Source organism: Octopus sinensis, linkage group LG2 (genome assembly GCF_006345805.1).
Source record: "Octopus sinensis linkage group LG2, ASM634580v1, whole genome shotgun sequence".
Lineage (NCBI taxonomy): Eukaryota > Metazoa > Mollusca > Cephalopoda > Octopoda > Octopodidae > Octopus > Octopus sinensis.
Genome location: NC_042998.1, coordinates 21,266,541 through 21,279,040, shown reverse-complemented (window position 1 = coordinate 21,279,040; position 12,500 = coordinate 21,266,541). Strand labels below are relative to the sequence as shown.

The following is a 12,500-nucleotide window of genomic DNA, read 5'->3' as shown; positions in this document are numbered from 1 at the left end:
TATTTTGTGGTCACAGACTGACTTCAGTAGGTTCTCTCGAATAACGCATTGACACTTGTCACTGTTTGTTATATATATATATATATATTAATCGAAGTCTACATTATTATAGCCATTACGGCCGATCTTACCGATTAGTTTCGCACTGGAGTTTAACGGAGTGATAGGTAACGCTGTACACTTCGGTAAATATACCACTCTGCTGACAAATATCCAACATTCGTCTCAAATTACGAAGGTAGAAGACGTTTAAACGCAGCTCGTGTCTGGAGTAGTGACTCCGTGTCGCATTGCCATAAAGTAACGTACTAAGAACGCAGGCTTTATAGATAGTAGTCTTGGTGATTGTAACCAGTTTTCTGTTTTCCCAGACTCACTTTATGAGCCTAACAAATGTGTGCTGTAAACACTGCACCAAGAAAACGAATAGGCATTTGGAAACCACTTTAAACCATTTGGAAACCATTTCTTTTTTCATTTAACATGGCAATTTGTCGTCCTCATTTTCCGACATCAGAGCCTCCTAATAAGTAATACTGAATTAGAGCACGATGGTTGATTTGTATTGTACTGAATCTTGAAATAAAGAAAAATATTATTATTGGTCTCAAGTTAGCATGAACACTGGCAAGTAATTTCCATAGAAACACCCTGATAAATTATTTTTTATGATTCTAAAATTTGGGGTGAAATTTCATGTTAAAATTAACTTTTATTTTATCTTCTAGGCAAATCAATTGGCCCAAAATGGAGATAGAGCAGGTGCCCTAGAAGCTAACAAAAAAGCAAAAATATTTATTGCTTCATCAATTATCGTTGGAATTTTTCTTATTGTATGCATTTTTGTAATTTATTTTTTCCTTTACAGACTATATTTCCTATAAGGCATGAAATTTAAAAGATTCATATCAAATAATATGTTATTACTTTTATCTTCTTTTTTCTTCTTGTTTAACTCTAATAATGTAACATATTCTTAGGAAAAGTGTTTAAATATATCAACAAATGATACATTTCGTAATACTTGATATGATTTTTAATATGAAACAATGATATAGATTCTAAGCGGTGAATTCTACGTCCTCAGTCTAATCGCTACAATCAATAAAGGATTAATACCATGCAAATCTACAGATTATCTTACTCCTTTTGTGTCATTCCATCCATCCATTTTAGTCACTCAGTATTAGGTGATGCTGTTGCACACATTTTACACGTCCTTTATAGCATTCTCAGGAATAAAGTTTTAAATTATTTTAAACACAGTTGTTAAGCGAAACATATTTTTAAAATGTTTCCTCTTTTCCAAAATATTGCCTTAAATCAGCATCTCAGTTTAGCACGAACTGGACACTAACTACACATACAATTACAAAACCAGTCACACAATAATTTCTCAAATCTCTCTACACATGTCGACGAAATATCTTAGATAATACTTTCTACTATAGGCACGAGGCCTGAAATTTTCGGGGGAGCGAGATAGTAGATTACATCGCTTCCATTGCTCTAACTTATTTCATCCAGCGAAGGGATGAACGGTGTAGTTGACCCTGGCGGAATTTGAACTCAGAATATAAAGACAAACGAATGGCCACTAAGCATTTTGTCCGTCGTTCTAACGGATCTGACATTTTGCTGTTTTAATAATATTTTAGATAATGGTTGCTATAATAGTTAATAATGAAACCTCCATTCAGATATTGGTTTCAAATTTTGACACAAGCTCATCAGTTTTAGGGGCGATGTAAGTCAGTTACATCCACCGCCAATGCTCAAATGGTATTTCTTTTATTGACTCCAAAAGAATGAATGGCAAAATCGATCTCAAAGAAATGTGAACTCACAATTGATTGACAGACGAAATGCTACTAAACATTTTATCCAGTGGACTAACGATCTGCCATCTTACGCAATGGTTGTTATGATGTCTAATAACGAAAACTGTGTCAAATTGTTAACCACAAATGTTGAGGAACATTTCTCATTGCTTTCATTCAAAAATGTTTGGATTACTAAAGAAATTGATATTTCTTCTGATCATGTCACAGAATAGGAAGTGGAATTCACAACAAATTATTGTATTTTAATTTCATTTGCAGTTTGTATATTGGAATTTTGCATATGCTATTTGTTTCTAAAACTAAATCTAAAAGTAGTTCCTCTCATAAAGATGATTCTGTAATTCGACTAATGCAGTTTTTAACAAAATAATAACGGTTTAATATCTGTAAACACATCAATAAATCAACTTCTATATTATATGTAATTAACATTCAATGAAATAAACCATTATTTTCTTTACTAAAAATTATGTTGTGCGTTTTCTATGAAGTCAGGATTTTGAGTAAAGACTTGTATCTTTACTAAAATTATTTTTTTCGTTCTTCTTCAAACTTTGTTTCCATTTCTTGCCGACTATCTTTCTGGCACCTAGGTCATACTGGCTACATTGATATGCCATTTAGATAAACACACTAGATCGTTCATTTACAAAACCAAATGAAGTTGCGTAAAAGAAAAATATATATATACATACAAAGTTATCGTTCATACAGCGGCAATGCTCTGTTCAATACTTATGACGTATCTTACTCTTCTTGCAGGGACAGTAAGCCAGGGAACTTTCTCCCATGAGTTTCAGTTCCTTGTTCGATCATTTCTAGTACTGCTACAATCACTGGTATTGTAACCGCATTGAGATACCAGATTTTTTTTATTATTATCAATGGACAAATCTTTATATTTTCTGAGCTTGTCAAATACTTTTGCCTCAATATTAGGATCACAGGGGATACTCACGTCAATCATTAAACAAACTTTATCATTTTGGTCTTTTCCAACAATATTCGGTTCATTAGCTTTGATTGTTGTGTCTGTATGAACAGGAAAGTAGCAAAGAACCGTTTTATTTCCTCCCATACCACTTGTCGACAGTTTTATTTTTTAAATGGCAATATAATAACCAGCGTAGATATTAGCCAACTCTGTCAATGTCTTGATTTATTCTCTACTAATGCTAAAACTTTACATCCAGACATTAAGTGATCCACTTTTTCAATCTCATCATTACAGAATCGGCACTTTGGATCAACTCCATTTTTTGTCCACATTGATTTGGTAGTTCCAGTTCAATAAGATTTGATCTTGAGTAGCTAAGAAGCAAACTTTGCTCTCAGCCTTTGGCTTGAGGTTTGTAGCTAAAGATAACTTCTGGTCAACAGCAGCTTATTTGATATGGGCCATGCAGAGGTTTCTGTTCCGAACTATCAGACAATTATTCAGCCAATTGAGGTAACAATTATTGCTACACTTCCCTCAAGTTGTTCAGCCTGGGTATCAGTCATGAAATCAATAGCAAATATTTTTCTCTTCTACCAGATTGAATTAATCTTCTTACACCTCACGGGATTTTCAACGAGGTTTAGCATCCGGCTTTTAGTAATTTCATGACGATTGGCCTGTACAAATGTGGTAGTTTTGTAAGGAAGGTCAAACTGGATCTACTACTACTACTACTACTACTACTACTACTACTACTACTACTACTACTACTACTACTACTACTACGTCGTATAGGCGCAGGAGTGGCTGTGTGATAAGTAGTTTGCTTACCAACCACATGGTTCAGGGTTCAGTCCCACTGCGTGACACCTTGGGCAAGTGTCTTCTACTATAGCCTCGGGCCGACCAAAGCCTTGTGAGTGGATTTGGTAGGTGGAAACTAAAAGAAGCCCGTCGTATATATGTATGTATATATATATGTATTATGTGTGTGTATATGTGTGTGTGTCTGTGTTTCTCCCCCAACGTCGCTTGACAATCAATGCTGGTGTGTTTACATCCCCGTCACTTAACGGTTTGGCAAAAGAGACCGATAGAATAAGTACTAGGCTTACAAAGAATAAGTCCTGGGGTCGATTTGCTCGACTAAAGGCGGTGCTCCAGCATGGCCGCAGTCAAATGACTAAAAGAAGTAAAAGAGTAAAAGAGTATACAAATACAAGAAAACGGTTTTGTGGAACTTGAAGCAAAACTCTAAACCGAGCGGCAGAAGATCGTGTGTGACAAATGGCCACCACTCCTGCTTACCGTTAATGAAGCGCTAGGTATGTCGGAGCTTGAGCGCATGTCTGTGCATCAGCAGCCACGCCATGTCAAGTTCTTCATTCAGCGGGTTGATTACAAATGGAGCACCTGACCAGTGGAACGCCTCCCTTTCACAGTAAACCGAAGAGTATGCACTGCAGTTTAGTTTGTTGCAAACTGAGGCAAGGCACGACGGTCATAAAGTATTATATGACGGAGGCGATGTATGCGATCGGTACCCCTGCCCGACCCTTCAGAGACAGCTTTCTCTCGGCCCATTTCTGGATGAAATTGGCCACCCTACTCATCACCTTGTCCTAGTTCTTCTGCACCCGGAGATCTAGACGAAACAAAATCCAAAGCAATTTAACCGGGAACTCTGTCTAGCGTCCCACGATATTATTGACGGCATGGACCTACCTCTCCAGGTGCCGAGTGGCAGGGCCACTGACTTCTCTTGAATAACTTTTGCTCCTGTCAGAGCTTCGCATTCTTCTGGAGTAGTGCCGACCAGGTCTGTGTACCTGGTTCCACATGACGGTAACGTCATCTGCATATGCCGATATGGTTCACCCGCCTCCTCGTTTGTGTGGGATGCCCTAATCTCTGCAGTTGTAGTTCTAGAGTAAATACATACAGAAGGCGCAGGAGTGGCTGTGTGGTAAGTAGCTTTCTAACCAACCACATGGTTCCGGGTTCAGTCCCACTGCGTGGCATCTTGGGCAAGTGTCTTCTGCTATAGCCCCGGACCGACCAATGCCTTGTGAGTGGATTTGGTAGACGGAAACTGAAAGAGGCCCGTCGTATATTTGTATATATATATATATATATATATGTGTGTGTGTGTGTGTGTGTGTGTGTGTGTGTGTGTGTGTGTTGTGTGTGTGGTGTGTGTGTGTGTGTGTGTGTGCGTTTGTGTGTCTGTGTTTGTCCCCTTAGCATTGCTTGACAACCGATGCTGGTGTGTTTACGTCCCCCGTAACTTAGCGGTTCGGCAAAAAGAGACCGATAGAATAAGTACTGGGCTTACAAAGAATAAGTCCCGGGGTCGATTTACTCGACGAAAGGCGGTGCTCCAGCATGGCCGCAGTCAAATGACTGAAACAAGTAAAAGAGTAAAAGAGAGAAGAAGCAAGAAAGGGAATCCTTCACGTACCGAGTACGTGGTGCTGAATGGTTCCAAAAAGTCACCCGAACTCCCTAGTATATGTCTCTGTACATTGCTGCAATTCAGCCACGGAGAACGGAACCGAAACCGACCGCTGTAAGAATGGCCGCCAAATATATGTGGTCGGCCGTATCGAAAACATTTCACCTATCCAAATCGATAAGGGACCCACCCATGCCAGTTTCTTTACCCACTCTGTGTATGACATACTAAATGCGGTAGAGGTTGTTGTCCATAGATCTGTTTGAGACAGCACGTGTTTACGCATCACCAATAAATTTCAGATCCTGAATATTGAATTTTATGTGTGTGTGTCTGTATGCGTGTGCGTGTGTATGTACGTATGCATGTATACACACTCACACATACACACACACAAATATATATATATATATATATATATATATATATATATATATATAGATATATATATATATATATATATTATTAAATTAGAGATAAAACCACTATTAGGCAAATCATACAATGAAAAACTTAAGCCAATACATAAGATAATTAATTTGTATTATTTAAATATATATCAAAATTATTAAAAAAGATAATAATATAATACTACGATCGTTTCATGGCTGTTCAATTCTTAAAATTTTCGAGTTACAGTCATTCTTCAGGTGGTTCATTGATTAAACCTCGCCAAATGTAAACCACCTGAAGAATGACTGTAACTCGAAATTTTTAAGAATTGAACAGCCATGAAACGATCGTAGTGTTATATTAATTATCTTTTTTAATAATTTTGATATATATTTAAATAATATAAATTAATTAATCTTATGTATTGGCTTAAGTTTTTCATTGTATGATTTGCCTAATAGTGGTTTTATCTCTAATTTAATATAATATAATATTTTACTATAAAATTGGATTCAATCCTAAATCTGATTTTTTCCTGTAAGTTTGGATTTATTCCCTAATATTTTATTATATATATATATATATATATATATATATATATATATACTTTATTTTAAGCAGCAGAAAATTCAACAAAATCTGTTACTCTGAGTTTCTCGTTGCCGGCAAATTTTGATTTTGTTTCAGTCATTTGACAGATCGATAAATATATAGATAAATGTTTGCATGCATACATACACACACACACACACATATATATAAACTGCCAACAGCTAACTATTTGAAAGGAAATTTGCAGCCAAAACCCACGTCATAACAAACCGAAAACAAATCATTATTTATCATGATAACACAAGACTTTACACTGCACAACACACCAAAATTGATTACACTTAGCCATTCTATTGACTAATTAATCTCTGCATATTCTATTGTTTCTTTCACCTACCCATCATCGCCCCCCCACCTTTTTTATTGTTTAACTTTAAATGTGTGTGTTCAAGTGTATTTAGTGTGTTGTGTGTAAATATTTTCCTATCTTTTTAGAATCCACATCAACGAGAAACTCAGAGTAACAGATTTTGTTGAATTTTCTGCTGCTTAAAATAAAGCATATTACTCTACCACTGGTATTTGAGTACTCTTTTTTCCACCTTGTTTCACATTTATGTGTTTACTCCGGTATATATATATATATATATATATATATATATAATATATAATTATATATATATATATATATATATATATATATATAAAATGTATGTGTATATATATATACCTATACGTATAATCAATTTGTATACAAACAGAAGATACACACTCACACACTTATATGTCATTTAATGATTACAGGTATTTTATGTGATCCACTTCAAGTTTCTCAGACAGAGTAATATGTGGACAGTCTTGTGTAATATACTGTGCAAGATTTCGCAATAGTTCAGGCTCAAATAACATGGCTACACCGTAGAGCCATAGAAGAAACGAAAAACGAGGAGAATATGAGAAAATTACGAAGAACATAAACGTTCTACGAGATTGAAAGACAACTCACATCGTGGTGCTGGGTTGTGTCTCTTTAGAGTTTTAAATAAAGACTATTGCTAATGTTGAGTATTTAATCTGTTTTAACTATGGTTTGTCAACTAAAACAAATTATATGCCTAGTGGGGTACTTGAAAAATTTCACTGCTTTAAATTGTGTAATCCTCTGAGGGAGATGAAACTAGATTGATCGATACTATTTTACTTTGGTAGACCCCTTATAGCCATTCACTGTTTATAAACTAGTTTTATTTGTACTTCTTTCAAAATTCCTATTTTGTTCATCACACATTGACTTGTGTAGGTTGTACTTTTTTTTTTACTTGTTTCAGTCATTTGACAGATCGATAAATATATAGATAAATGTTTGCATGCATACATACACACACACACACACACACATATATAAACTGCCAACAGCTAACTATTTGAAAGGAAATTTGCAGCCAAAACCCACGTCATAACAAACCGAAAACAAATCATTATTTATCATGATAACACAAGACTTCACACTGCACAACACACCAAAGTTCTTAGAAAATATGCCTGGGAAATTATACATCACCCACCATATCCTCCAAACATCGCACCTACCGATTACCATCCTTTAGAATATTACAAAAGGATTTAAGTGGATTAAGACTTAATTGAAGAGTTAAAGTCGAGAATGTGCTAGTTTTCTCTTTCACTTGATAACCTAAGGAATTTTATGATGGCGGCATTACAAAGCTCATTGAGAGATGGAAAGAGGTCATAGAGAGGAATGGTGACAATATTAACAATTAATTAAATCAGTTGCTGCATTTTCTTTTTGTTTACTAAGCCTTGTGAAAAAGACAGAAACTTTGCCAGAAAATTTAAAATCAGAAAAATCTGTGCAAATTGTTAAGCCTATAAAGATAATAAAATCTAAACACTTCCAACGTATTTTCAACTTATATTTTTTACATCTCTCTTCGTGTGGAGTAAAATAATTTTCCTTATTTCATATATACCGTAAATCCCCGAGTCTAGTCCGCCCTTGAGTATAATACACAGGGGTTTTTAAGGGAGCTGTACATCTGAAAAACCTAGACCTTGTGTATAATACGCACCCCTTCTCTAACTTGAGCCAAGGAGATCTATATAACGTCCTTGGTTTGTAAAGATGTATACGGTAACGTCATCTAATATTATTATATATATAACATATTGCAAACGTGTAGCTTTTTGTGTATTTTGTTTGCAGAAAATAAAGAAATAACAGTAATAACGTTTAATAAATGTTGCTAACTGCAAGTTATGGATGATTCTTTTATGACTTCATTGCTTTCAGGTTTAGCTTAAGGTATTTTCGCGCCCGACATCACAAAATACGTTTGAATAAACAATGCCGGACAGCAAATAGAGATTCGGACATTGGTTAGAAAATATTTTTCATTTTTAACCTCGTATATAGTACACACTCGGGATTTTGACCTTTAAATGTTTGGAAAAAAATGCGGATTATACTCGAGGATTTACGGTTTGTATATATACTATATATATATATATATATATATATATATATATATATATATATATATATATATATTATATATAATATATATATATATATATAATATTATATATATATATATATATATATATATATATATATATATATATATATATATATATATATAATATATATATATATATATATATATATATATAATATATATATATATATATATATATATATATATAATATATATATATATATATATATATATATATATATATATATATATATATATATTATATATATATATATATATTATATATATATATATATATATATATATATATATATATATCTCTATATATATGGAGGCGCAATGGCCTAGTGGTTAGGGCAGCGGACTCGCGGTCGTAGGATCGCGGTTTCGATTCCCAGACCGGACGTTGTGTGTTTATTGAGCGAAAACACCTAAAAGCTCCATGAGGCTCCGGCAGGGTGTGGTGATCCCTACTGTACTCTTTCACCACTCTTTCTCCCACTCATTCTTCTGTTGGCCTGCTTGCTTAGCTAGCGGGGTGGCGTCATTCGAAGGCAAAAACAATGCGAACGCATTGTGACCAGCGATGCGTAACAACATCTGATGGTCTGGTCGGTCACGTGATCACGTGATATATATATACATACGTACATACATACATACATATATATATATATTTATTTACACACAAAGATACATAATATATACATACATGCATACATATATATATAAAATATATGAAACAAGTAAAGTTATTTTACTCCACAGATGTAGAGAATAGAATTAGAAAATACGCTGGGAATGTTTAGATAGTTTTATTTTTAAAGGCTTGACCGTTTGCCCAAATTTTTCTTATTTCAAATTTTTACCTGGCTAAAGGTGTCTAATTGTGGAAAAACCCGAAAAGCAATGGCCCTCAAACACATCACTAATGATGTGTCGATGTATATATTAGGATTATATAAAGAAATCTTTCATCTGGAATAAAAGGAGACTGAATGACGACCAATACCAAAGCAATGACGGTTGGAGAAACCGCGAGAAGCTCGGAGAGACAACATCTTCGGTTAGTGAAGGCAAAGAGCAAGCCAAGATCAAGCCTTATGAAGAAACCCGATTGTGATTCTCAATAGGAGAATCTCCAGTAACAAAGCAATGATAGCTGGAGAAATTTCGCTTATAATAATCCCTCATGAGGATAAGGCATCCTCGCCTTGGCTACATTCACACAAACACACACACAAATACACACACGTATGTATATATATATATATGTATATATATATATATATATATATATATATATATATATATATATATATATATATGTATGTATGTATGTATATATATGTATATATATACATATATATATATAATATATATATATATATATATAATATATATATATATATATATATATATATATATAATACATATATATATACAAAACCTCCATTGAAAATCAAAGAGCTGTGGAGGAACAATGGGTAATCAGAAACATCAAACAGAACCCAAAAAGTGTTCTATTCTTATGCAAAAAAGCATAGAATCACTGTCTCACCCATTGGGCCATTGATTGATGATAACGACATTCCCCAACACGATGCTAAAGAAATGGCAGAATACTGCAGAACACATACTGCTCTGTCTTTAGTGTTCCCACTGATATTGACGTAAGGGAAACGAACGAACGAAGTTGACTCCCAACACAAATCTCAGACATAACCTTCACTGCCACCGACATCGTAGCAGCAATAAATGAGGTCAAACATTACTCTGCTGTAGGCCTGATAGATTTCCCGCTAGTCTCCTGAAGGAATGTAGATACCAACCTGCAGTCCCCTGACCAACCTATGGATAAATTCGTTAGACGCAGGTTATATACCGAAACAGTTTCTATCCCAGTCGGTCATCCCGGTTTTTCAAACAGGGAAACAGATCCCTCGCAGTCAACTATCGCCCAATCTCACTCACCTCCCCATCATTAAAGTGTTTGAAAGAGTGTTAAGATCAAGGATAGCTGACTTCCTGGAGACCCACAAACTCCTAAATGCAAATCAGCATGGCTTTCGCTGTGGCAGGGACTGTCTAACACAGCTCTTACACCACATTGAAGATGTACTCAAAGCCTTGGGAACAGGTTCGAACTCTGACGTCATATATCTTGACTTCAGTAAAGCGTTCGACAGGGTAGACCATAACATCCTACTCTCAAAATTGGCAAACGTTGGAATCAGTGGAAAAGTTCTACACTGGATTAAGTATTTCCTGGCGAATAGAACACAACATGTTGTAGTTGATGGAGTCCACTCAAACCCGCAAAAAGTCACCAGCGGTGTTCCCCAGGGAACTGTTTTGGGTCCGCTACTCTTCATAATTTACGTAAACGACCTTTCCAGTGTCGTACATTACTGCAAAGTGAAAATATTTGCTGATGACACTAAGCTCCAGCAAATCGTCAATGAAGAAGAAGACCGAACTCAACTCCAGTCTGATCTATATGCTGTGAGTCAATGGGCAGACAGAAACAAAATGCAACTGAATGAGGGAAAATTGAGCTGATGCATTTTGGAAGAAATTCCTCACTAAAACAACCATACTCTCTTCCTTCAGGGGAACCGCTCACAGCCTCTAACAATATCAGAGACCTGGGTGTAATTGTTGATGACGATCTCAGTTGGAGTGCACACATCAACAAGAAGGTCGATATAGCTCGTAGGATGAGTTCCTGGATCTTAAGAACTTTCCGGTCCAGAGAACAAGGTGTCATCATACCACTTTTTTCCTCCTTTGTACAGCCACACCTTGAATACTGCTGCCTACTGTGGTCTCCTCACACAAGACAAAACATCTCCAGAATTGAGTCACCCCAGAGGGCACTCACTAAACAAATTGAAGGCATGGCTGCTCTCGATTATTGGGATCGCCTTAAAGCCTTGAAACTTTACTCCCTCCAGTGTCGCCGTGAGCAGTACATCATTTGTACGATGTGGAAAATATACCGCCAACTTGCCCAAACGACCTAAACATTAGCTTCAAGGTTCATCCAGACTTGGACCACGGGCTATACGTTCCCTGCCCAATTCAAGATCACAACATACATGTACACTGCAACATAATTCTTTTCCTCAACAGGCCCTGCCCTATTTAACATTGTCCCGAGGGAGATCAAGAGGAAAAGGATCCCATCAACTTTAAACAGAGTCTGGATAAATTCCTTCAAAGAATACAGATAAGCCACCATAATTGGATACAACTCACCCAACAAGAACTCACTACTTGAACAAAATGGATACAACTCACCCAACAAGAACTCACTACTTGAACAAAACTTGACTTAAACAGGATTCGAATAATCCTATCAGGTGGTGCTATTAAGTTAGACATGGCCTGGACCAATCTTTGGTCGAAACATATCTAAGTTTATCTAAGTTTATATATATATATATACGACGGCCCTCTTTCGGTTTCCGTCAACCAAATCCACTCACAAGGTTTTGGTCGACCCGAGACTATAGTAGAAGACACTTGCTCAAGATGCCATGCATTGGAACTGAACTCAGAACCATGTGATTGAGAAGCAAATTTCTTGCCACACAGCCTATATCAACTAAGAAAATTGAGAAATATATTTTTTTATTGTATGTATATGTATGCTAATATATTCCAAAAAGTGATATTAAAAAATAAGAATACACTTTAAGGTTAAAACAAAAAACATAAACAAAAGTAAAATACAATATAAAAGCGTTATCTATGTAAACTTCTTTTGGTTTACATAATCAATGTATGTTACTGCC

The 12,500-nt window shown here is 35.4% G+C and overlaps 2 protein-coding genes across 3 annotated transcripts in view; one reads left to right on the top strand and one right to left on the bottom strand.

Moving 5' to 3' along the window:
- LOC115232348 (proline rich transmembrane protein 1B-like) overlaps positions 1 to 2,311 on the top strand; it is a 13,706-nt gene extending 11,395 nt beyond the window's left edge. Inside the window, exon 4 of the mRNA XM_029802185.2 lies at positions 729 to 2,311. Within this exon, the coding sequence (XP_029658045.1) occupies positions 729 to 884 (156 nt within the window). The 3' untranslated portion in view covers positions 885 to 2,311. The remainder of the gene's footprint in view (positions 1 to 728) is intronic.
- The window catches only part of LOC115232372 (proline-rich transmembrane protein 1-like), a 127,555-nt gene that overhangs the window by 71,354 nt on the left and 43,701 nt on the right, over positions 1 to 12,500 (bottom strand). The gene's annotated exons all lie outside the window — the stretch shown is intronic.